Source organism: Chionomys nivalis, chromosome 14 (genome assembly GCF_950005125.1).
Source record: "Chionomys nivalis chromosome 14, mChiNiv1.1, whole genome shotgun sequence".
In the NCBI taxonomy this organism is placed as follows: domain Eukaryota; kingdom Metazoa; phylum Chordata; class Mammalia; order Rodentia; family Cricetidae; genus Chionomys; species Chionomys nivalis.
In genome coordinates this window covers 10,494,856-10,521,411 of record NC_080099.1, presented here as the reverse complement: position 1 = coordinate 10,521,411, position 26,556 = coordinate 10,494,856, and the positions used below count along the sequence as shown (strand labels likewise).

At 43.9% G+C, this 26,556-nt stretch overlaps 1 protein-coding gene across 1 annotated transcript in view; it reads right to left on the bottom strand.

Annotated features, from left to right (window-relative positions):
* Katnal2 (katanin catalytic subunit A1 like 2) overlaps positions 1-22,164 on the bottom strand; it is a 47,837-nt gene extending 25,673 nt beyond the window's left edge. The window contains exons 1-7 of the mRNA XM_057788889.1: positions 22,111-22,164; positions 10,070-10,140; positions 8,741-8,907; positions 7,133-7,178; positions 4,025-4,139; positions 2,930-3,028; positions 174-272 (exon numbers count right to left, since the gene is read on the bottom strand). Of these exons, the coding sequence (XP_057644872.1) occupies positions 174-272; positions 2,930-3,028; positions 4,025-4,139; positions 7,133-7,178; positions 8,741-8,907; positions 10,070-10,140; positions 22,111-22,161 (648 nt within the window). The 5' untranslated portion in view covers positions 22,162-22,164. The remainder of the gene's footprint in view (positions 1-173; positions 273-2,929; positions 3,029-4,024; positions 4,140-7,132; positions 7,179-8,740; positions 8,908-10,069; positions 10,141-22,110) is intronic.
* Between the last annotated feature and the right edge of the window lie 4,392 nt (positions 22,165-26,556).

The window sequence follows — 26,556 nt, the reverse complement described above, 5'->3', positions numbered from 1 at the left end:
GCAGAAAGGCTGGCCTTACAAAACTGCCCCGCCGCGATGTAGGAAGGAAAGTGGGATCTTGGAGAAACTAACGGTGACTGGTTACAATGACCTTTGACCGGATCTCACAGTTCTCTGGACTCGGGGTGATACTCCTAGAAGTTCCACGAGATTTAGGTGGTTTGGTCACTTACCGAAGGGTCTGGGTTACATTCAAAACTGTTCAAGGCGAGTTCGTTGGTGGCTCCTTTGATAGCATCAGTGAGCAGCCCCCGGAAGTCAATGATTTGGCCCTAAAAGGGAGCAATGGTTATTTAAGCCATAAACACACAAGAGCAGAGTAGCCTTAGAGCTGGGTGTCTATACCCTTGTATGGCAGGCAGATTTCATCTCAAGAGAAAGCTGAACTACTGCTGAATAAGATGATGTGCAGAAGTCGGGACTATGTAGAAAAACAAAACTAAATTAATTCTTCAGAATGGAGTTAGATGAGTAAAATTCATGGACGTTTTGCATCCCTGACACTCAGCATCTCCTTCCTTATGTGACTACTTGGCCTGTCTGACCACACCCCTTTAAAACGTTAGATATTCAGGAAGAACCCACTGGGACGCAGATAAAGATAGGCCCGTGTGCTGACTGTATGCTTCATTCAGGGGAGGATGGCCTGGGACAAGACAGGTAGGCAAGGTTCTCAGGCCACCCCTGCTAGTGGTGAGTGACATTTTAATTTTGTTTCTGTGAAGGGAAGCTGGGGAAGTTAAACAATTTGCCAAGGGCCACAAGACTAACAGTAGGCTGAGGCCAGGACTCTAACCCAGATGGTTGCTATTATGTTTGATTCTGAAATGTCATGAGTTTGAATATCTGGCCCTAAGGGCATGGGTCTGGCATGGGAGGCACTGCTGCTTGCCTGGCAGACCTAGGTTACCGCCAGAGGTCCTTTGATGGTTGTTACACTTACCTCTAACTTTAGTCTAGCTTCTACATCCTGGCTGGACACCAGGGAAGGAGTTCAACCTCAGAGTCTCACTACCACAGACAAACCACCCCACCATGCCTTGCCGGCCATGATGGACATCCCCTAAAGCAGGGAGTCATATCCTCCCTTCTTTTAGCTGCCACTGTCAGTCATTTGGTCACAATAGAAAGAGTAACTAATATAATCTTCCAAGCTCTAGTCCTGTTTCCCTTAGAGTCCGGAAAGAAAGTCAACGGCGCAGGTAAGACACACTTGCAACCAGCAGTGTTTGCCGACTGTCTGTTGTGGCAGTGAAGACATGGGCTCTCCTTTCAACCTCACAGTTAAAGCAGGCAGTGCTATTGTTTCCATTTTACAGATTTCAAAAACAAACAAACAAACAAACATAAGGCTTGACCACAACCTGACCACTGCAGCACTCTGGGGCTTGGGCAAACTGACTCCCCTAGCCTGTACTCCAAAGAACAACATACTTTTGACATCTTCAGCAAGGCATCAGAATCCAACGCTAGAGTCCCTAACACAGTGATGAGAAACCTTCTTAGGGGAAACCTCCTAGGCACTGTCACCCAACCAATGAACATTTGAAAATCTAGGAGGGAAAAAAAATCTATCTACATTTTACACAAAGCCATTTCTGCTAGAAACAGAATTTACAGGCAGACTATTTCAAAGGTTAAGTGCTGGGTTAAATAGCCCCTTCCTTGTGACTCGCAGAGGCACCGTTTAGACCAGTGTGAGGCATTCACAAGAGACTAAAGCCACAGCACGGCTAGGTACACCACAGGGGACTCAGAATTTGAAGAAGGCACTGAGGACTAACAAGGGAGCATTTTCTGGGGGGAGGCAAATGCATCCTCTCCTGCCTCATCAGTTCCCTGAGGCCTCCAGGGAGCCATGCAGGCCAGGGAAGGCAGTTCACAGGCTTTGTGTGCCTGGTAGCCTTTCCAGCACATACCACAGCGACCAGTTTGTGTGCAGGGCAGCAACCCATGGTTCAACATCTTGGCTGAAGGAGAAGAGTTAATGAAGGACACCCTGGAGGGTCCCTCGGGAGGAACATGTATTCTTCTTGCCAAAGGGTCCACTGCCCTACCTTTGCTACATCCACCCCATTTGGGACTTTTCTCTTGGAGAAACTTTTTTTTTTTTTTTTTACAAAGCCAGACCTGAGTTTCATCAGAAAAAAAGGCAGAAATAGCTGGTGGTGCACACCTTTAATCCCAGCACTTGGGAGGCAGAGGCAGGAGGATTTCTGGGAGTTCGAGGCCAGCCTAGTCTATAAAGTAAGTTCCATGCCAGCTAGTGAGACCTTATCTCAAAAAACAAAATAAAAAACAAGAAGGAGGAGGAAGGAAAGGGGAGCAGAAATATCTATTAAACACAGGGTCAGCTCTAAATCAACTAATCTTCATGGATCACAAATAAATTGTACTCAAGTCTGGAGCATGCCTCTAAGCAGGAGGACATTAAGCAACTACCCTTGGCAGGGTCATAAACAAATGAGCAGGGGACCCTCCGGGCTGTCCTCACTCTAGTGCAGCACACCAATGTCTGTCATTGTCATCACGGGGCCCTTTGTTCTCTCCTAACCATTTCTCATAGCAGGGAGCAAACACAGAGCTTTGTGACCAGCAGGCAAATACTCTACCACCTGATTATACCCCTGCTGCTGATCACTGAATTTTTAAGCTGAAAAGAACCCTCTCTCTTCCGAACGTCCATTTTCAAATGAAGAGCCCGTGGTTCCTAGAGAAGGATCACTCTAGAAGGTCCTTCCAAAAAGGAGCAGGCAGATCAGAATCGCATGACGGGTTTCTGGTCCTCCTGGGATATTCCTTTCTTACCCCACAGCCAACCTTTCATACTTTTGTTGCAAGGTCATGTTTGGCAAAAATCACATGATTTCCTTTTTCTAGAGAGAAACAAACTCCCCCGTCCCACCCTAGGGTCCTGAGTTCCACTTACTCTTCGTGGGTGGGCCTTTTCCTCTGTGCCATTCTTCTGGATTTTTGATATGTTTAGGCCAAAGTCAGCATTCTCTACTTGAGGATTACTGACATTCTCCTGGAGGAAAAGGAAGATGATGAGAAGCCAGATGTGGAAGCGGAGACCCAGGCTCTGACTGCCCATCCCCTCTGCAGAACCAACCAACCATGTTCCTGTGTAATGAGGAAGAAGCTATTCCCTGAGGCTGAGACTCCAGACCACGGGTTCTAAGCAGGCCTGCCTGTGCACAAACACCCGCACTCAGCCCACTCCCACAGGCTTTTCTAGCTTGTTTTTTCTCCTCTGACCAAGACTGGCCAAGTCTGGGGATTCAGCAGAGTTGCCCAGCCCCTGTGGAACTCACCTGTCCCACGTCACCTCCCTTCTACCTTGGGCACAGCCATAACCCTCTCAAGACAACTGAATCCCATGATCACTTCTTCCCATCCCACCTGTCCTCAGCAGTAACCTTTGCTGTTCCTTTTCCTGATTTCCATTGTCCCTTGCTCTTTAAAACCTGGAATGTTTTGCCCTAGATAAAAAGGTTCTGGATGTAGATCTCCTGAGGCAGGCGGGAGCCAATGACTTCACCCACCTACTGGGCCCACTTCTCTTGCTGCACCCCCTTCTAGAAAGTCTAGTGTTGAGGTAGGGGTGAGGAGTAACCCTACACGCTTTGCAGAAGCTCAGCAGGAGGTGCCAAGGCCCAGCTGTATCTTAGGCTGCTCCTGGACCACACTGGGGAGCAGGAAAACACGTTTGGGATGGGAAGATCTCCTTTCTGCACTTCTCTCAGCTATGAGGATCTTATCAGCCAGCCCCAAATCGTCCAGTACCCTCACCCTGATCTGAAACTAGAGAAGGAGCTGGCAAATCTAGGAATTTGTACATTTTCTTCCATATTTTTCTCCAACATACTAAAATATCTACCGCATTCAGGGAACTCTACAGTTTAATTAAACCATACAGCAATTTTAAAAAGAGAACTTTAAAAACAACAAAGAAATAAGCTATTTTTGTTGAGGTCATTTATCAGTCAAGTGTGATATTACGACATCAAGCAGTCATCGTGACCTGTTTAGAATGATCCTTGACAGATTTGGTGTCCCCTGTCTTCACTATTGAGGTTTTGGATCGTGGCCTCTGCTGACAGATCTTGGGGAGATTTTGACAATTGTCATTTGTCACCCTATAGAAGAAAGCAAAAACATTCACAAACATATTCTAACCATTTGATTCAAGGTAAGTAAATAACTAGTGTAGCACATTTAAAGGGAGTTCTCAAAAGACGCATGCACACAGCACAGTGAGGCTCTATGCACACAGCACAGTTCACAATTTCCTGTAACTCCATCTTCAGGAGATCTGACACATTCTTCTGACCTTTACAGGTAACTGCACACAGATACACACAGATACACATAAATAATAAAACGCTGTGACGCACTATGGAAAGAGAGCAAACTTCGTCTATGTCTACTGTCACAAATCACTCATCTTTGTAAAAGATTTCTCATGAGTATGTTCCTGTCTGGAAAAACACAGTGATGGGACTGGAAGTCAGAAGAGTGGCTGGTAGAGATGGGGTTTATGGAAGTGGAGGGGACAAAGGGAGTCTGCAGTTGTCATAAGAGTCACAGCGCACACGTTTGAGTGTGCATCACACATCACTACAAGGGCAGAACTAATCCGTTCAGTACATCCTCATCAGTAGGCAAAAAATGGGATTGGGGCATGTCTGTGAGGCTGTTTTCAGAGACGTTCAATAGAGAAGGAAGATCTACCCTAAATGTAAGCACCAGCATTGTTGTGAAATATTTGTACATTATATGAACATACTGTTAACTTGATTTCTAGGTCTCTGATCTTGCAGTGGGGAAGGGACTTGTTAGAGCCTGAGCTTTATTCTATCAGATTCCACTGTCTTAGGCCCATCCCACAAATCCTTTGTTGTGTGATGTTTTATTCTTCTGGCTTTTGAGGGGGCCCTCCACCCAGCTCCCAAATAAATAACACATGTAGGTTTATTCTTAGTTATAAATATCTGACATCAGTCTGGCTTATTTCTTGCCAGCTTTTCTTAAATTATCCCGACTACCTTTTGCCTCTGGGCTTTTATCTTTCTCTATTCCTGTATACTTTTCTTTATTACTTTCTCCATGGCTCGTTGTGTGGCTTGGTGGCCCTTGATGTCCTCTTCTCTTTGTTCTCTTGCTCCCCTCTTCCTTATTTCTCCTCCTGTTCATCCTCTCTGCCTGCCAGCCCCACCTATCCTTGCTCCTGCCTCGCTATTGGCTGTTCAGCTCTTTATTAGACCACCAGGTGTTTTAGACAGGCAAAGAATCACAGCTTCGCAGAGTTAAACAAATGCAGCATAAACAAAAGCAACACACCTTCAAATAATATTCCCCCAAATTCTCAAGCCTTTTGGGACCCCAATTCTGTCACCTGTCTCATTAGCTAACTTCCCTCCCTTGGATTATCAGCAGATCCATAACTGGTATGAGGCACAAAATTAGGAAAGAACACTTAGACGACTGGAAGTCAACCTGATGACACACCCTGTTACTGAGCGAGCATCTCGGCATAAAACAGCACCCAGAGCGGCTGGAGAGATGGTTCAGCCACAAAGATCACTACTGCCTGTAACTCTAGTTCCAGGGGGATCTAATGCCCTCTTCTGGACTCTGTGGGCACTGCACAGATGTGGTGCACATCCTTACTGACAGCTAAAACACTCACACACATTTAAAAAAATAAATAAATAAAATTCAAAAAATTTAAAAAGTCCACAGAGGCCAGAAACACTGCCCATTGCTTTCCTGATTCTCCTCCTTGACTAAGCATTTGGGGTTCAGCCCTTGTGCTTGCCACACACAGACATCAACCCAAAAGAACTGAGGAAACCCCAAGTGATGTGCCCTGAGCACACAGAAGGCATGAATGCACTGAAAGACAAGCGGAGCCCAAGGACGTGCCAAGGCTGGCCTATTAAATGCCCTTGCTGTTGCTATGCACAAGCCGTTTTAGCATCAGCAGAGACTGACTAGCTTCACGGGAACCATGAATAGGGCAACAGCGCTCCATCGAGGCAGTGACACTGTCCCTAAAGCACAGGGCAAAGCAGTGGTGGCTCGGGCAGAAGACGGTGATAGCTGCTGTTATGGCATGGGCTCCAGCCAGCCATTGCTACAGAAGATGCCAAGAGCCCTGTGGAGGACTCTGGTTCTTCCTTATCGGGCTGGATACAGGGAACTGAAGTCACAGAACCGAGGCTCTTGATAGGACACACAGAACGCACACCTCTCAAGACCTAATTACTTACCTAAATCTTAATTTCCTTTTTCTGGCACATTCTAAAATTTGGAAAATAATTTTTTTTCATGGCATAAACTGAGTATACAGTGTAGTTCCTGCCAGAATTGTACTTTCATTTGCCCCTGAGCTTTTGGATTGTTTTATACTAACGAAATCCTACAGTCTCTGCTGCACCAAGCCAGCCAACCCTGGGGCATAAACCAGAAGCTTGCTCCATCTTCATAAAAAGAAGTTGTGGAAACTGGGTGTCAATCTTTTAACCTTGAAGACCCGGACTGTTGAAGCCACGTGGCCAGGAAAGATTGGATAGCATTGAGAGAAATGTGCAGTGACCCCGGGAGAATCTGAAGACGCTGGCTCAAGTCCAGGCAGTGGCGACAAGAGGGGAATCCAAGGTCACATGACCTCAGTCTGGTATTGCTAGCAGACATGGAGCTGCACTGGAGACTCTTTAAGAAAGACATCCCACAGACTCTCTTTTTTTTTTTTTTTTTTTTTTTTGGTTTTTCGAGACAGGGTTTCTCTGTGGTTTTGGAGCCTGTCCTGGAACTAGCTCTGTAGACCAGGCTGGTCTCGAACTCACAGAGATTCACCTGCCTCTGCCTCCCAAGTGCTGGGATTAAAGGCGTGCGCCACCACTGCCCGGCCCCCACAGACTCTTAAGCGGTAAACTGATCAGGCCTGGCATGCCAGTACACACCTTTAATCGTAGCATTCAGAAGGCAGAGGCAAGCGGATCTCTGTGAGTTCAAGGCCAGCTTGGTCTACAGAGGGAGTTCAGGACATCCAGAGCTATATAGAGAGACTTTGTCTCAAAAAAAAAAAAAAGTTAAATTGATGACGACGAATCATGAATCATTTTACCTTCTGTTGTTCTTCCCTCCGCTTCTTGGTGGTAAATTATTTTCTGCTGTGGAAAAACAAATATGGGGGAGAATTTAGTCTTAAGAGAGAGCAAGCAAACTGTCAGGTACATTGTTCTTTCGCAGTGCTCTTCCGCGGTCCTACAGTGTGTGCTTCAGCCTCCGGACCACAGACAGCTGTTCTAATGAGAAGTGAAGGCCCCAGATAGCAGAAGGGACCACAGCTTCTCAGGCATTCGGAACCACACAGAGAGAGACCCATCGTGGTGACACATGTGGAGCCATGCCCACAACAGGCCGCCTCTAAGGCTGGCCACTCCACTGAGATTTCACGAATTTGTCACTGTTTTCTGGGTCACGTGGCACTCCAGGATTGCATGAGTCTGAGAGGAACATTGACTGAGTTAAATTCTGCCAACTGACCTTTCGAATTAAGCCACTGTGCTCAATCTCACAGGAGAAAACAGGTGCCAGGCTAGATGAGGACAGTCCACCTAGAAATCAGCTCCTTGAGAACAGGGCTTGCCTCTCTGTGCAGAAGCCAGTGCCCAGATCAAACAACCAGCCAACCAGCCAAACAAGCTGAGCTCTGAACCCTTCACTGGAAGAGAGCTCAGAGAAAATTAAAAAAAAAAAGAAAAGAAAAGAAAGAAAATTAAAATTGCAGACCTCCTCCAAGTCTAGATTTGGTCCTGGCTATTTTTAATTGACGTTCCTCTCCGTTTCCTGGTCCCTACATGAAATGTTAACATCTGTGGCTTAACAAGTGCCTTGTAAACAGGACAATGATCTCCATCGGTTTGTAATTACTTCCCCTACTTACAGACTTCTAAGTCAGTGTTACTACAAACCTAGGCCCTCGGCTAAAGCCTCCTTGACTGCTGACCTATCCTGGGTCTTTGCATTATATTGATCACCATCTGGATTGATGGCTTTCAAAAGCATTTCATTATCTATACATGAGCTATTAGCTTCACCAATACTCATTTCCAAGTTATTTTCAAGATAGATAATAGGTCTTCCTAACAAGAAGTCTTCTGTCATTTATCGTTTTCCAACAGCCCTTTCCATCACTCCAGAAGTCAATGCTGGTCTTTCTTCTAAAGAGCTCCTCAATACACTGGGGCTTTGCTCTTATTACCCTAAAACACAGTCCTCAAACAAACTCCACAAAGACTAGCGGATGTCAAAATCCAGGCAATCGGCAGGGCAGTGGTGGCGCGTGCCGTTAATCCCAGTACTTGGGAGGCAGAGGCAGATGAATATCTGTGAGGTTGAGGCTAGCCTGGTCTACAAAATGAGTTCCAGGACAGCCAGGGCTACACAGAGAAGTCCTGTCTCAGAAAAAAAAAAATCCAGGCAATCGTGTTTGAATGGCCAGTTCTGGATTTGAGATGGGCTCCAGATCTTTCTGGTCTACTCTTTCAGGCACAGAAGGAACCATATAGTCATGTTCCTGGGAACATCTTTGGTTAGGGAGAGAGATAGGCCAAGCTGGTCTTCAGACTTATGATCTTCAGGTCCCCAACTCCCTGAGTTTGGGATTACAGATGTGGGCACTGGAAGTACCATTCTGATGTACTTTCTGATATACACCAAAACTATGTACCTGTCTCTGGCGCCTTCTTAACCATTTTGGGGTACTTCTGGAACTTTACAAAATAATAGCTCTCATATTCCATCAAAATTGTTTCTAGGTCAACGTTGTCACAAACTTCAAAGCGCCGTAACCCCAGCTTAGTCTCTTCCTCCAGTGCTTTAGCGGTATCGATATAGCTGGCAGTTGTACAGAAGAGAAAAGATTAAGTCGGGTGTAAGGATAAAAGCAAACAGAGGGTGCAGATCCAAAGAGATTCAACACAAAGAGCAAGCAGACAGTAAGCAGCACATCATAGAAAAACTGGCGAGGAAGAGATTTTTCTAGATAAGGAACCTTACATAGGCTTTTATGGTTTGTGTTGGATTTTGTTTTCTGGTTCGGGTTTTTTAATGCTGTTGTATTGAGGAGGGGTATTTTTGTTTGCTGGTGGTTTTGGTTTTGTTATTTGTTTTCAAGTGGTTGTTTTAGGGACAAGGTTTCATTAAATAGCTCAAGCTGTCTTAGAACTCATGATCCTTCTGTGACAGCCCCTGAAGCCTTGAGATTACAGACATGTAACTGAACCAACATGTTAAATGTATCCAAACACTGTCATTACAGACATGTAACTGAACCACATGTTAAATGTATCCAAACATTGTCATTACAGACATGTAACTGCACCACATGTTAAATGTATCCAAACACTGTCATTACAGACATGTAACTGCACCACATGTTAAATGTATCCAAACGTCATCATTACAGACATGTAACTGAACCACATGTTAAATGTATACAAACACTGTCATTCACAACAGTGCTGTCTGGAAGTCACCGGCTTCTGGGGCATCTAGTGATGCTACCATTGTTCAAAACTAGTTTGAAAGTGCTGACAGTCAAATAAGCCAGTCCACTAAGAAACTGTCTTTGGCTTGCCTTTCCTCATTTTTTGCTAAATATGTGTGTATTTGGGTACTTTTCTGTTGCTGTCGTAAAATGCCATGAAGTTAACTATGAACTTGAAGAATGTTATTGTATTAGTGTAGGCTCGCCAGTTATAACAAATCAACTGAATTAACTCGAGATGTTAATAATAAAGGACTGGTTTGGAGCTCAGTTGTAGAGTGCTTTCTGGGATCCACTGTCAACACTACAAATAATATTAGTATAATAATAGTAATATTATTAATAGTAATAGTAAGATAGGAAACAGGCGGAAAGAGAGTATATATGGAGTCACTATACTTTCTGCTCATCTTTCTGTAAACACAAAGCTATTCTAAAAGTAACGTCTGGTCTCTGCTTTCAAAGGGTCAGAGCGGAGGGGCATCACCATAAACGACTGTGATAACATACCCTTCTTGTGTTAAATAATGCAAAATCAAAATGAGAAGGTTTTTCCGCCGGGCTTCTGTTCTCATCTCATACTGTAAACAAAAAGGAAAATTTAGATGGGACAGCAAGACACAGCAGTGCTTTATAGAAATAACGGCTTAGAGGAATGGTGATCTGTCAAAACCGAGCAGCCTAGCCAAAAGGTTGGCCCGCCTCTGTGGTCTCAGAGGCTGCGTAAAGCCTGTTTTCCACCGCCTGTTTCTTCCTCTGTCCAGTGCCTCATCAGTAGATTTAAGAGACACTGATTTGAATTAGGACTTCATGTGACAAGTTGAACTTACTGCCAAGCTAGCTAGGCTTTTATTGTCTAAAACCAGAAGGAAATAAATATGCATACTGTGAGGATTCAGGCATTATGCTGGCCTGCCCTGACATCTGGCAGGATGCACCAAGGCAATAAATACCCTGACCAGCCCAGGGTCCTAGTCTGTACGCAGGTGCAAAAGTTCCCTGTTAAGAGACCTCCCACTCCCTCTCTCTTCCTTTTTGCCATTTTCTCTGAGGAGGCAGCTTTTTGTCTCTCTTCCCATTCTCTCCTCTCCCCCATTCCTTTATCTCAATAAACTCCACACTCAAGCTCTGCATGGCAAATCTGTCTCCTGCCCGCGTTTCCTCACCTGCCATGGGTGAGGGTCCCTAACGTGCAGAAATCACAACACGTTCCCCTGCTATTTAGACCAGGTTAAGGAACATGGTTACAAAATAAACTTGTGGGGGCTGGAGAAATGGCTCTCCTGAGAAGATAGTTGTCTGATCCTTAGCACTACATTGGGGCTCACAAACCCTAATCCCGAGATCCAATGCCCTCTTCTGGCCTCCAGGGGTACTACATGCACATGGTACACAGATATACATGCAGGCAAACACCCATACAAACAAAACGATAAGATAAACTTTAAAAATAAACTTGTGACCTAGAAATCAGCTTGACAACACACATCACATGAAAATATATCTTTAATTCACTCAGAGTCCAACCCAGTTCCTTGACCAACTCTCAGTTATGGGTTTCCCCAAGCTATGACCATACATCAAGAACCCAGACAGGTCACTGAGTCAGGAAAGGGAAATTCCAGCATGATAAGGCATCATCCAAGCTGAATGAATTTGTACCTTTATTTGTAGTGCTAATGTGCACATTTAGTACTCTGGGATTGTAAATTCTCCTGGTGTATTCTCTAAATATCTACTTCCAATAGCACTTCTCCTAATTAAAAAATAACTATCCTTATCTAAAAAGACAAAAGATAAGAAGTAGGTGGGGGGAGGGTAAATGGCTTCTATGTAGTTCAAATTATGTCATAAAATCTGTGAACATGGGCTGGTGATGTAGCTCAGTTAGCAGAGTCCTTGCTTAGCATGCACAGAGAGCTGGACCCAAACCCAGCACTTCCTTAAACCTAAAACTGGATGAAACAACTAGATTACATGCTTGTAATCCCTGTAATTAAAAGACAGAATACAAGAGGGTCATAAACTCAAGATCATCCTCGGCTGCATGGGGAGTTCAAGGCTACTCTGGGCTACAGAAAACCCTGTGTCAAAATATCAATCTATACACAAACACTCATGACACACACGACCTTCATAGCTTTCTAAAAACTAATGTTATAAAATAAAAGCATGCATATAATTAATTATTCAAAAAGCAGTAGTGTTTTATTCCTTTTTCATTTTGGAGCTATCACCCAGGCTGGCCTCAGACTTGCTAAGTGCTGCAGGATGACCTTGAACTCTGACACTCCTGTCTCCCATCCCCAAGAGCTAGAACTACAGGCTGGAGCCACAAAGCCCATTCATTCCCTTTTCCCCTCTGGGCGACTTTCTATTGTAGTAAAATAGACATAAGCGTCTAGGGAAGAGGCACTGGGTACACCACTTCTCCACCGCCATCTTCAGGGTGCTCTCGCCTCCCTCAGCTGACACTGCCCCATTAAGCATCAGCTCCCTGCCCCTATCCTCCCCAGCCTCCACATTCTGCCATCTGTTCCTGTGACCCTGCCTATCCTGGGTCCCTTACTGTCGGGGTCCGGTGCTAGCCTCTGTGGTCTACACCTTACACAGTAGAATCACTTGTACAATAGCCGTCTTTTGGTGTTCGGTAAACTTGACTTAGTATAAGGTCCTCAAGGTTCACCCACCTTGTAGCACATGTCAAACTTTCCTTCCTTCTAAATGCAAACGGAAGCTAGGGAGACGTCAGTAGGTGAAGAACTCAAACTGGACAAACTGAGATAAATCCCTTGGTCCCTCTGGTGGAAAAATGGACTCCCCTGATCTCTACAACACACACTCATGTACACATGCATGCACACGTGAACATACATACACACACAGTAAGCATAACTTTTAAAAATTGTTATTTGTTTTTATGTGTATGGGTCTTTTGCCTGCATACATGTCTGTGTGACACATGCATGCAGTGCCTGTGGAGGCCAGAAGAGGGTGTGGGATCTCCTGAGACTGGAGTTACAGACCTGAAGCTACCTGTGAGTGTTGGATTTCAAATCCTGGACCTCTGGAAGAGCAGCCAGAAGTTTTAACACTGAGTCATCTCTCAGCCCATATCTTTTTAAAAATTGAAAATAATATACTATTATAAAATTTTTAATTTTTTACCTTATAAAATATTTGCATACCAAATTCTACTACATTAACCAAAAACTCACTCTCTTTTAGGGGGAAAAATCAACTATTTAACTAATCTAATATTCTGCTCCATGCCTCTGAATAATACATCAGTTACATGAAAAATGACTTCCCTGTTGACGTTAGATGAGAATTAAGCATCTCACACCCTCCCCTCCTTCTCCCTTCCCCTCACAATTACGTATGCAGTAACTATGTGAATGCAGTAACTATATGATTAGGACCATATAAATATTGTCTACAGCTGAGCCACAAGTTGTTATTTACTAGTCTTTGACAGTTGTATTTTTCTTATAATTAATAGCTATTATTCATTTCATTAGGTTACTTTTTAATATACTTATTGCTTATTGTGTTGGTCTGAATGAAAGTGGCCCCATAGGTTCATATGTTAAATACTTGGTCCCCAGCTGAAGAAACTGTTTGGGAATGATTAGGGTGTGTGACCTTGCTGGAGAAGGTGGTCACTCACGGGGGTGGGGGGTCTTGGCTAGGGTTTCTGTTGACGTGAAAAGATACCATAACCATGGCAACTCTTATAAATGCAAAATTTAATTGGGGGCTTAGAGTTCAGAGGTTCAGTCCATTATCATTATTGTGGGACATGGCAGCGCACAGGCAGACGTGGTACTGGAGAGGGAGCTGAGAGTTCTACATCTTACGCAGGCAACAGGAAGTGGACTGAGACACTGGGAATGGCTTGAGCATATGTAAGACCCCAAAGCCCACCTCTACCGTGACACACTTCCTTCAACAAGACCCCATATACTCCAACAAAGTCACGCCGTCTAATAGTGCCACTTTCTTTGAGCTTATGGGGGTCAATTACATTCAATCCCACAGTGGGCTTTGAGATGTGAGCTCTCAGTGCTGCCCCAGCACCCGGTGCCTGTGACCTCAGCTCTGCTACCATAACGCTAACCCTTTCAATCTGTAAGCCCCAGATAAACTTCTCTAAGTTGCCTTAGTCATGATGTCTTATCACAGCAGCAGAAAAGTGACTGATAGGTTTATAAATACCCAACAATGTCTTGTCACTCTCCTCACTGAGGGACACATCAGACAGTACGTGGGTCTATTCCACTCTTCTCCTGGCCCCATGGCCTCCCTCTAGGAACTCCTGAGGCAGTCAAGCTTAGAACCTAGAGCTGCACTTGGCTTGGGTTAGACACACACTCCTTTCCTAACAGTGCCCCAAGCAATCTAGGACCCTCATTTGCATCAAGCTGCCTACACACTCTGCTCCTAACAAAGCAATAGGTCACTCTCCTTTAGCAGCTCCTTGATAACGCCCCTTATGCTGCTAAATGCCCCCTGGAATTTATCTTGTTGACTATTTTATACATGTCCACAATTCATCTTGCTTATATGACCCCCATTTGTTTTCTTTTACTGGTAATTTTGAGACAGGCTCTTCTTCTGTAAAAAGCCTAGGCTAACCTTGTAATGATCTGTTCTGTCTCTTTAAGAGACAAGCCACACCCACTCCCTCCCCTGTCTGCTAAGACAGGCAGATCTTCAGCTTCCAGCCTGAGTCTCTCTCTCTCTTTTCTATCTCCCTCTCAAAGAGGCAGCTTCTGCCTCTCCCCACTTCTCCCCTTCCTTCTCTCTCTTCTCTCTCTCTCTGCTCTTCTTCTCTTTTCCCCTCCCTTCCATAACCACTAAATAAATATCCAACTTCACTCTGCATGGCGTGCCTATCCATGTCTCTGTCTCTTGACTGCCGCTGTGCAGTGCATCTCCCTGCCCTGGACCAGCCACTGCTCAGGGACCTGCAGCCGTCCCTGCCTTGGGATTGGCTGCTCTCAGGGCCTGCTGCCTGCCACCACATGGCCTGCTGCCACCCCTTGGGGACCTGCAGCATTTCTGCTGCCTGCTGCCACTGGGGATCCTGCAGCATTTTAAATAATCCATTACAAACCCGGAACTTGTTCTCTATCTCAGGTTGCCCTTGAACTCCTGACCCCCCTGCCTCTGCTTATGAGCCCCAGCCACAATGCCTGACTTACAAAATTTTAAATTGATGATATAAAGTCTGCCAGGCCTACAATATCTTCCTGTTCATCCCCTTCAAATTAGCATAGAAAATCATCTTCTGAATTAAAAACCAAGAATGAACCACCAACAAATGGTCAATTGAAAGTGTAAGTGAGGGTGTGCCCCAGAGATGGACACAATTAGATGCTCAATTAATTTCTGTCTATGAACAAAAAGTCCAGGAGTGAGCATCTAATATAGGGGTCTTGTTTGCCTGTTTCAATGATCTGGCTGTTTACTTCCTCTTTTTCCTTTGTGGGCTATTGTGCCACAAAAATGCTCCATTATCAGCTTCAAAATTGAATCCTATGATACTGTAGCCCAAGGAGAAGGAAGCATTGAATGTCATTCCCAGATTTAGACCCCAAATATACATAGGAAATGCTACTGTACCTATACCACACGCAGCATTAGCGCTTTCAATTCCCTTTTACGGGTGCAGTGGAGATTAATTTGCATGAGCTTGTTTCAATCTCTGTAATAATATCTAAATTTTGCACTGCATTTTCTATCTCAAAAACAGTTAAGAAGGACACATCTCTTCTTTCAAATGCTCTTTATTATAGTTCTAGTCTACAGCCCCCACATCAAATATTCAGCTAAAAGCTTGAGTAGTTATGCCCATAGGTTCTAATCTGGTTTTGTTTGTTTTCCAATTACTCCCTTGATTCTGCCAAGAAACTTCCTAAATTTCAAAGGCTGCACACCCCAACGGAACACTAGAACTATGTTCTACTTCTAAAACTGGAACTAGAATGTTCCAGAATCCGGGAAAGAGACTTATTGTATTTAATACAGATCCAGAATTGACCTCTGCCACGTGACTATGGGTGCTGTGAATTGAACCCAGGATCTCTGGAAGAGCAGTCAGTGCTCTTAACTGCTGAGTCATCTCTCCAGCTCTGCCCATTGTTGTTCTTTTTTTTTTTTTTTTTAAAGATTTATTTATTTTTATTATGTATACAACATTCCTTCCATGTGTGCCTGCAGGCCAGAAGAGAGCACCAGATCTCATTATAGATGGCTGTGAGCCACCATGTGGTTGCTGGGAATTGAACTCAGGACCTCTGGAAGAACAGCCAGTGCTCTTAACCGCTGAGCCATCTCTCCAGCCCACCATTGTTGTTCTTAAAACAGGGTTTCTCACTGAATCTGGAGCTTGTCAATTTGGCTACACTGACTGACCAACAAGGTTTAGGGAACCCCCTGTCTCTGCCTGTCCGGCTCTAGGATTATAGGCACCCACCACCACTTTCCTCTCTATATGAGTACTAGGGATAAAATTTGGGTCCTTACAGCAAGAAAGCTAATTCAGGGACCAGTACCATAGTTCAGAGTAGGAGGCTACACCAATGTTTTGAGATAAGGTTTCACTTTGTAGCCCTAGCTGACCTGGAACTTTCTGCATAGACCAGGCTGGCCTTGAATTCACAAATATCTGCCAGCCTCTGCCTCCCAGGTGCTAGAGTTACCAGGTGCGTGCCACTTTGCCCAGCCACAAACCAGTTTTTAAAAGTCCTTTTAAGATGTATCTGGGTAGGGCTGGAGAGATGGCTCAGCGGTTAAGAACATTGCCTACTCTTCCAAAGGTCCTGAGTTCAATTTCCAGCAACCACATGGTGGCTCACAACCATCTGTAATGAGGTCTGGTGCCCTCTTCTGGCCTGCAGGCATACAAGCAGACAGAATAGTGTATTCATAATAAATAAATAAATAAATATTAAAAAAGAAAAAGAAAAAGATGTATCTGGGTAGGGCTGGAGATGTGGCTCATAAGTTATGAACACTTACAGCTCTTCCAGAGGACCTGAGGTCCCAGCACCCTGACTGGGTGACTAACAACTACCTAGGACAACAACTATTGGGGTCCTATGGCTCTGCAGGCATCTGCGCACACAGCAGACACACATACATATAGATAAGAATAAAATCAGGGCTGGAGGGGCTGGAGAGATGGCTCAGTGGTTAAGAGCATTGCCTGCTCTTCCAAAGGTCCTGAGTTCAATTCCCAGCAACCACATGGTGGCTCACAACCATCTGTAATAAGGTCTGGTGCCCTCTTCTGGCCTGCAGGAATACATGTAGACAAAATATTGTATACATAATAAATAAATATTTAAAAAAAAAAATCAGGGCTGGAGCTGTGGCCCCATGGTTGAGAACATGCACTGCTCTAACAGAGGACCTTAGTTCTGTTCCCAGCACCAACAGTTGCTTAAGTCTCACTCCATGGCATCTTAGGACTCCATGAATACTTGCACTCATACCTTCACACACTCACACATATTTATACACATAACAAAAAATAAAATATAAAAAAGGATATATCTGGGTGATGAGATTTTTATTTCTTGGTGGTTAGAAGTAAAACCCAGCCACACATTGTGGTTCATGGCAGTAATTCCAGTACGTGGAAGGCAGAGGAAGGAGGATCATTCAAAGTTAGAGAACAGCAAGATCTACAGAGTGAGTTTGATTGTAAAAATCCTATCTCACCTCTCCCCCCACCCCCCAAAAATAAGTTATTTGTGCCAAAGAAAGCCAGCAAGGATGTTTTTAATACAAAGCCTGTATGTTCACAGTGACGGTAATACATCTCCATGAGTACAGCATGATGTTGGCAAAGTGTCCCGGCTTCTCTGGTAAGTCTCCTTTCTTAGTCCAGGTTTACAAGTAGAGTGTGGTTTAACAGCAGCACTTTATCTATTTACGTTCTGGGTTTTTATTTTGTTTTGTTTTGTTTTAAAACATGGTCTAGCCGGGCGGTGGTGGCGCACGCCTTTAATCCCAGCACTCGGGAGGCAGAGGCAGGTGGATCTTTGTGAGTTCGAGGCCAGCCTGGTCTACAAGAGCTAGTTCCAGGACGGGCACCAAAGCTACAGAGAAACCCTGTCTCGAAAAACCAAAAAAAAAAAAAAAACATGGTCTAGCTATAAATAGGCCATACTGGCCTGGAACTTACTATATGTAGCCTAGGCTACCCTTGAACTCTCAGCAGCTCTCCTGCCTCTGCCTCCAGGGTGCTGGGATCACAGCTGTGCATCCCAGAGCACAGCTTTTAAAGCCACAGAGTCTTGAAAGGTGTCCACAATGCTGCAGCAGTGGTCAGCGTTGAAGTAGTTATTCTTCTTTGTGTAAGGACAGAGCAGAGTATAAAGCATGAGTTACTTATGAGTTACTTACAATTCAGCCTAGCTTTATGGTGATTTAGAACTTGTTTAATTAGTATTTAAAAATGAACATTGTTTATAGCTATTGGTATTTCAATAGATGCTTAAATGTTTTAACATTTAAAGTTTAATAAGCCTCAGTTCTTTGAAGGAAAACACTGAGGTAATTAGATTTTCAATTACTTGTTTTTTAGAGATCCATGCAATTAATAAAAGTTAAGGCATTTAACACTCATTTTAAAAGTTAGTCAACTGCTTAATCCATTAGCTAAACAGATATTAAATAAATTGTAATACAAAAGGCTCACTCTAGGCAAAGTAGAAACCTCTTAAAAAGTACATGAGAAAGAAGAGATAGTTCTAGGAGAAGGTGAGATTGGGTGAGAAAAAGGAAGACTGGCTTCGTGTCCCAGTCATCTTGAGTGTACACATGAGTGTGTGTACACAAGGCTTTCCAAAAACCATTCCTGGACATTAGTCCAGTCATTATTTGTTTCTAATCATGTGTTCACATTTAAACCACCTACGCTATTGCTCGTTACAACCTGCCTGGTCTCAGAGCATTTTAGAGGTTCTTATATTCAATTTGAAAAGAAATAAAAAAAAAAAAAAACTGGCAGAGGTACACAAATTGGATGCAATCTTATTTTAATTCTTTCTTCTTTTTGAGACAAGGTCCCATTCAGGTACCTCAGGCTGACATCAAAGTCACTGTGTAGCTAAAGATGACCCTGAACACCTATCTAAGATTACAAGCATTCACCGTCGTACCCAGTCCATGTTGTGCTGGAGATGCACGCTATGAAGACACTCTATCCACTGAGTTAGATTCCTAGCCCCTGCATATAGGCTAATTTTAATGAAACACTAAATTTAAAATACTGTAAGAGAAAATCTGCCACCCAAAGACACCAGTAGCATCAGCATTTCATAGAATCTTTGTGATACAAACCTGTATTTATCAGGGTTCTCCAAAGGATCAAAACCTATAAGATACATATATGCTTGCACACACAGACACACACACTTTGGGATGGGGGGGGCATCTCTTGGTGTCCTGGGGTGAACTGGCTCCACAACCCCCTTCAGATGGCAGAACCTGTGCATCTCCAATGTTATGTGAAATGTAACAGTGTTTGCACATAACCCGGACATGTTCCATAGACCTAGAGTCACCTCTAGATTACTCATCCATTAGAAATTCTTCCTAAAGGAGGGGAGAGGAAAGGAAGGAATGAGAAGAGAAAAGTGTCTTAAACTATGCTACATTATTTTTCAGAACCGAGGGCATGGATTCCTTTGTTTAAATAACATGGCAAATCTGAGAACATCCTGGGCCACACAAGACATTTATCTTAAAGGAAACATCCTGGAAATCCTAATACAGCATCTGAATTAGGGGGCCGAAATTCCCGTGGACAGCCAGTTCTCTTTATAATGAATTAATTCCCCTGGCACCTCCTCCAGCTTTATCTTCCCCCTCCTTGGGACCCCTAAGCAGAACAATCCTGACCCGTTTACCCCTGAGCTCATCTAAACACTGCTTTAGCGCCATCTAGGGCCTAAAACAAAACAACAAAATAAACAAACAAAAAGACTCGGATCTTTGTCTTTAAGCTTCAGAAAATTCGTTTTTGAAAGTATGTTACATTCAGACAACAGGTAATACATTAATCACAATGTGCAAACTCTACACAGTTTGGAAATATGTCTGATCAGGAAGAATGCATCTACTGCTGCGGGAGACGCAGCAAAGGTAGTGAGGAAGAACCCTGTGACAGACGGTTCTCTGTCTCACTGTAGTGCTCTGTACGTTCTGTCAAAGTTTGGGTTTGCTTTTCCAAGTGAAATGGAAAGTCATTAAAAGGATCCCAGCAACAGAGTAACACTCAATGAAGACTGGGGAGAGGCAAACCCAACAGAGACAAGGCTACTGAAATGGGGTGGTCATGAAGGCTCCCTGGGCATCAAAATGGGGGTGGTGACAGGAACTATTAAAGATACGTTACAGAGATAGAATAAAGAATATTTGGTGATGTTTTTCCCTCTATAAGTGAAACTGTGGGTGACTGAGATTCTGATTAGGATAACTGGGTGTATTTTGCGGCACGATCTCAGAGTCAGGAAGACGGAAAAGGTAGAGGTTGTAATTCAGCTATTGAACAAATGGAGACACCTAGCCTACCCCACTGGCTGTATCAAGAACTCAGCATCACTTCTCTGAGCAGCATCTTTCTAAGACACGGGTCCACTGAGCAGAGTGCTTTCAAAGCAGTTTGGTGTGTGTGTATGATGCCAGTTTCACAAGCCCCAGCTTGGTTTGTTTCGGCAAGTCCCATCAAAGCCCTAGAATCAGTTTTATCATCAGGTGGTGCTTCTGATTCTGACGCAGGTAGTTCAGGCTCAGTGTGGAGTGGGTTTTAATTCCTGGGTGAGGAAGTTCCAAGGGCAGTTGACTCTAGAACTTGACTAACAAAAGGATGTGTGTTTTTTGTGTGTGGTATTATCGGCACTTCAAAAGGTAGAAAAGCTGAAGAGATGGTTCAGTGGTTAAGAACACTGACTGCCAGAGGAATCAAGATGTCACAGAAAAAGAAAAACCCCACAGAATCAACTAACCTGGACTCATAGGGACTCATGAGACTAAATCAACAGCCATGGAGTCTGCATATATGTGACAGTGGTGTAGCGTGGTCTTCTACTGGGATTCCTAGCAGTGGGAAGAAGGGCTGTATCTGACTCTCTTGCTGGCTCTTGGGACCCTATTCCTCATACTGAGTTGCCTTGCCCAGACTTAATAGAAAGGGGTGTGTGTGTGCCTAGTCTTATATGCCATATTTGGCTGATATGCATGGAAGGCCTGCCCTTATCTCAATAGAAATGCAGGAGGAGTGGATAGGGGAGGGGGCAAAGGGAAAGTGGGAGGGAGGGACTGGGAATAGAGGAAGGAGGGGAAACCGGGTAAAAAATGATAATAATTTGAAGAAGAGCAACACTGGCTCTGCTCTTCCAGAGGATCTGGGTTCAATTTCCAGCACAGCTAACAACCGTCTGTAACTCCACTCTCTAAGGCTCCAGTGCACTCTTCCGGCCTCTGCAGGCACCGAACACTGGTGGTGCACAAACACAAATAAAATATTCATATAGAAAAATAACAAATATCTTTTTTAAGGTAAAAAGACTCTAGAGCAATGATTCATAGCCTCAGCCACACAATGGAGTGGTCACCTGTGGAGCTTTAAAAGCTATCAATAAAAAGGACCCATCCTGACTCCCTGAGCAGGCGCCAGATGTCCCTGTTTTCTTAGCTTTAATTTTATTCATCTTGCCCCGGCACCCGCAGCACCGCCCCCTCTCCCCCGCCCAGACCCCCCAGTACCCACTATTGTTTTCACGCCCGGTGCCTGCATTTACGGTAAGCTTTCAATTCATGTTCATTGTTGTGGAAATATTGCTGGTGGTAGCAGACGATCCAGACCACAGGAAACCATGGGAAGTATTGTAAATTCACAAAACCCTCGTGTGAATAGGATCACAGCCAATTCTCCTACTTCACAAGGAGACCCTGAAGGGGGTTGGGAGCAGCGAATTAGTGCCTATGAGCTCTAGCCTTGGTAATGACAACTGAGCACCCAAATCTAGAATTCTACCTTCAGGTCAATGCTTTTTTTTTTTCTTTTGGTGGAGGAGGCGCTTTCAACAATGTCATTGTGTTGTTATTGTTTTTCTGTTTTGTTTTTGAGACGGGGTCTCACTATGCATCCTCTCTGGCTGAACTGCACTAGTTACGAAGACTACTAGCCTGTTTCTAAGCGTGCATCTCGACGCCCAGCCTAACAATCTCTTTTGCGCAGGTCCAAACTCACATCCACAAGCAGCCTAACCTGGCCCTTAAAATTCAGTTTCCGTAATAACAAACCGACCTTCATCACCAAACCCTCAACGGTTCGATCCTATATTTATCCTGCCGGGATCACTACTTCAAACCCAGCCTCCTTCAACAGGGGAAACTAGAGCCTCTGCGCTTGCGCCACTTGGGCAGCCGCCTCTGTCACCATAGCAACCGAAGACTCGCGAATCTGCCTGTTGCAACAAGAGTTTCTGGCACGATCCTAGGTCTTGCTTGTTTGGGAAAGCTTTCCTTACCGCTTCCCGCGCCTGGTGCGTGAGTTTGAGAGTCTGATAAGAAAGCTCCATTAGACACTGAGTCAGGGCCCACGAGGAGTGAAGAGAAGCCCGCCACTAGCGGACCCGTGTCTAAGGACAGCAGCTAGAAATCCGACGCTCAACCACCCCGCCCCCTTCGGGATTGGCCAGGACCCAGACGTCCCAGCCAATCACCGGCCTCAGACAGATTCTTTAACGAGTCAGTCAAGGTTACAGAAAACGTTTGATCCAGAGCGTTTGCGCGAGCCCAGTCAATCAAGACACTGAGAGGTTGTGATTGGTAGAGAACGGGGGCGGGCGTCGTTATTGTTTGCGTTCTCCCAGTTCGCACTTGCCCTTGGTCTGGGCAGCTGTTGAGGCTGTTGTGGCCCAATGGCTAGGTTTTGACACACGCCTCCGCTTCAAAGGGTAAAGATTAGGGAGTTCCCCCAGCTTTTCTTTGAAATCCTGCCCCAGGCTGGAAGGCTGCCAATACATAGGCTTTCAGGAATACAACCGCGCACCAAGCTTTTCGCTCTCCTTCGTCTTTGCATCAGCCCGAGATCCGTAGGAGTGGACAAATGTGGGCTCTGGGATTTTTCTCCCTCCGTTTTCTTAATATATTAACTCATTTATGGCCTCATTGTCTTCCTTTTTTTCCTTTCTTTCCCCCACCCCCATCTCTCGAAGCTAATACAGTAGAACATTTTAAAAAATATTTTATTTGGCGGAGGGTGCCCACGCATGCCAGAAGAGGGCATCTGATCCCCTGGAGTTTCCCTTCTTTGTTATTTCCTGCCTTCTTCGTCCATTCTCTCTTTCATTCAGATATAAAGTACTCAAATGTCCTCAATCTTAAATAAAACAAACAAAAAAACAACTTACTTTCTTAACTGTTGAATGAGTCGCCTCTCAGTCACTATGACATTCTGGAATAACTAGTCTTTTTTTCTTCATTACTTCATCTCCCACACACTTCTCAACACATTCTACCCCTGAATTTTTTTAATTCTTTCCTATTTGTAAAATTCAATAACAAATGATTTTACACTCTTTTGGGGGGAGTTGGGATCCGGAGACAGGGTCTCACATGTGGCAGTCCTTCCGTCTCAGCCTCCTGAATGCTGGTATTACAGCCATTAGCAACCACACCCAGCCTTCTTGTTCAAATTTGTCATTGTTTAAAGCTGATGCCCATGCGCATTATGTTAGAAGTACTAACATCTCCAAGCACTACGTGACTTGGAGTCCTACCGCATTTTATTGTGTAGTGCTTTATTGCCCTATGGAGCAACTGTGTTTTTAAACATTCATTTTTAGTTATATAAGTGTATGTATCTGTCTGTGAGTGAGTCAAAGATGTCAAATCCCCTGAAACCAGTTACAGGTAATTGTGAGCTGGTGCTGTGAGAGCTGAAATTAACCTCTGGTCCCCAGCAAGAGCATCTCTTCAGCCCTGCTTTTAAAAATTGAAGATGTGTGGCAGCCCTACAGCTAGGAAACTATTTTCCCCAGCATCTGCTATATTCATGCCATATTTCATAATTATCATGACACTTAACTTTTTCTTTATTATATATCTGTTATGATGACCTGTGACTAATGGTCTGTGATGTTACTATTATAATTGCTTGGAGGTGATCTCCGACTGTACCCATAGAAGATAATGAACTAAATTGGTATGTGGTACATGCACTGATACTGTCCCCTACTAACTGGCCTATGGATTCCTAGATATACAATGATATTAAAGTCAAGCCAATTAACAAGCTACAATGGCCTCTAACTGTCCAAGAGACAGAAAGCTGTAATGATTAAGTGAGGAAGATGTGTCAAAAGCCAAATGGGCTGGGCCTTCTAGCTCAGTAATAGAACATTTGCCCAGCTTCTGTGAAAGCCCTGAATCCAATCCCCAGTAGAATTAAACAAATGAATTAACAAATGAGGACAAGATTGGCTGAAAGGTAGAGCCAATGAAAAGGGGACGCTTCTGTAGGAAACTGAAAGTGTTACTTGGCAGCTCACTTACTGAAAACACGGAGGCTCAGGGATTAACTTGTGCTGTTACAGAGGACCTAGGTTCCATTTCCAGAGGTTGATCGGCCCTCTTTTGGTCTCCACAGGCACTGCATGCATGTGGTGTACAAACATATATGCAGGCAAAGCATTCATACATGTAAAATTAAAATAAATATCGTTTAAATGTCTCCTGTGTTCCTAGAAAGAATTTCCAGGGAAGCAAAAGCCTGATGTAAAAGCTGAAGCAAGTTGTCTAGAAAATGAAGCTAAGATTCTTGATAAAGGTGGTTATATAAACAAATTATCAGGCTGGGATGTAGCTCAGTTACTAGAGCCTTGTCTAGTAAGTAAGAAGCTGGGTTCGGGCTGGAGAGATGGCTCAGAGGTTAAGAGCACTGTCTGCTCTTCCAAAGGTCCTGAGTTCAATTCCCAGCAACCACATGGTGGCTCACAACCATCTGTAATGGGGTCTGGTGCCCTCTTCTGGCCTGCAGGCATACACACAACACAGACAGAATACTGTATACATAATAAATAAATATTAAAAAAAAAAAAGAAAAAGAAGCTGGGTTCAATTCACAGAGCTGAATAAACCAGGCCCGGTAGTGCATGCTCATATTCCTGCACTCAAGAGGCTGAAACAGAAATTCGAGGTCATGTCTAAAACAGTCTATGTGAGACCCTGTCTTAAACAAACAACAAAGTGATTCTCAGTGCAGATGAAGCAAACTTTCATTGGGAAAGTGTAATGAGCATGGAAACAGATCCCTCTGAATGAGTAAAAAAACGGGAATCTCTAGTGTAAGTATAATATAGAAAATAGAAAATTAAGAAAACTGTGTGAAGTAGAAAATTATTAAGGAGAAATATTAAGAGAACATTTTGCCCACTTAGAGCTTCCACACCCATCTGGCCCTGTCAGATGGGAAGGCTGCATCCAGGAACTTTGGTAACAAAAGTAATCTTGCCACACAAGAAGGACCCCACCCTTCTGTGTCCAGTCGATACCAATAGCCTAGGACAGAGAATGACAGGTTGTATTTACACTCAAGTATGGAACTTTGTAAATCTGAGATTGGTGCATTAATGATAATTAGAAGAGCACAGATGTATCAATGTGTGTGTTTAGTGTGCGAAATGCTAAGAGATATTTTATGGATAATTGGTAAGATTAGGAAATGTTAATTGATAAGTTGTATTAACGTTAAGAAGTGTTTTATGGATAATTGATAAGCCAAATGGAGGTGAGGAATTGGTCTTTTGTATTAGGATTAGTAGGATTAATAATTGTGATATCGAATTGTTTGTGTGTTGCCTATCACAGTCCTCCCATGCGTACTAAGAGTGTGAACCCCCTTAATGCATTGGATATAGAAGCCACTAATAAAGAATCATTATAAAGACAATTCTCTTGCTTGGTCTGGTTACTCATTGCTCTCTGGGGAGAATGGCACTGAGTCCTCATAGCACAACTCACAAAAGAAACTTCAGCTGAGAAAAGTCACAGTGATTAAAGTGGCTAAACCCAAGAGCTCATGATAGAAAGGATGCTATCTAGGACTTCAGTGTGTAGACAGAAGGCAATGCCTAGCCTAAAACTTCAAAGGACAGGTTGCCGCTCCTCTCGGGGGCTAAGGACTGGTGACTAAAGAAGAAAGCAATGTTTATTTCCCACTCAAAACCTCCTAGGGCCCTTTATCATTTTCTTAAATCTCTGTGCTCTGTAATTGGAATAACAAAGCTTGGATAGCTGTACCTCTGGTTACAATTTGGTCTACTCCGTATTTTAAGCACTTTTGAGAACTACTGATCAGAAGAAAAAAGTCTCTTTTGAAATAATGTTTCTCATTGATAATTCCTGTGGTTACCCAAGTGCTCCAATGGAGACCTACAAGATTAATGTCATTTTCATGTCTTTGAAAAAGATATCTCGTCTTCAGCCCATGGGTAAATCAGTAATTTAATTTTCTTTTTTTTTTTTTTTTTTTTTTTTGGTTTTTCGAGACAGGGTTTCTCTGTGGTTTTGGAGCCTATCCTGGAACTAGCTCTTGTAGACCAGGCTGGTCTCGAACTCACAGAGATCCGCCTGCCTCTGCCTCCCGAGTGCTGGGATTAAAGGCGTGCGCCACCACCGCCCGGCAGTAATTTAATTTTCGAGTTGTATTTAGGAAATATGTAAAGTTCTTGTGGCATAGACAGTGATTGACTCCACAGCATTTTTTCCTGAGGATCCGGGCAAAGTAAAATGAAACACATTGGGATCTGTTATTCTAGAAACCATCAATAGCACTCATGAGCTGGCTGTGGTGGCCCATGCCTGCTGTCTGAAGACTCAGAAGGCTGAACCTGGAGCACCTCCTTGAGTTCAAATCCAGCCTAGATTGTGATTTTTTTTTTTTTATGTGCTCTAACAAATAAAGTTTGCCT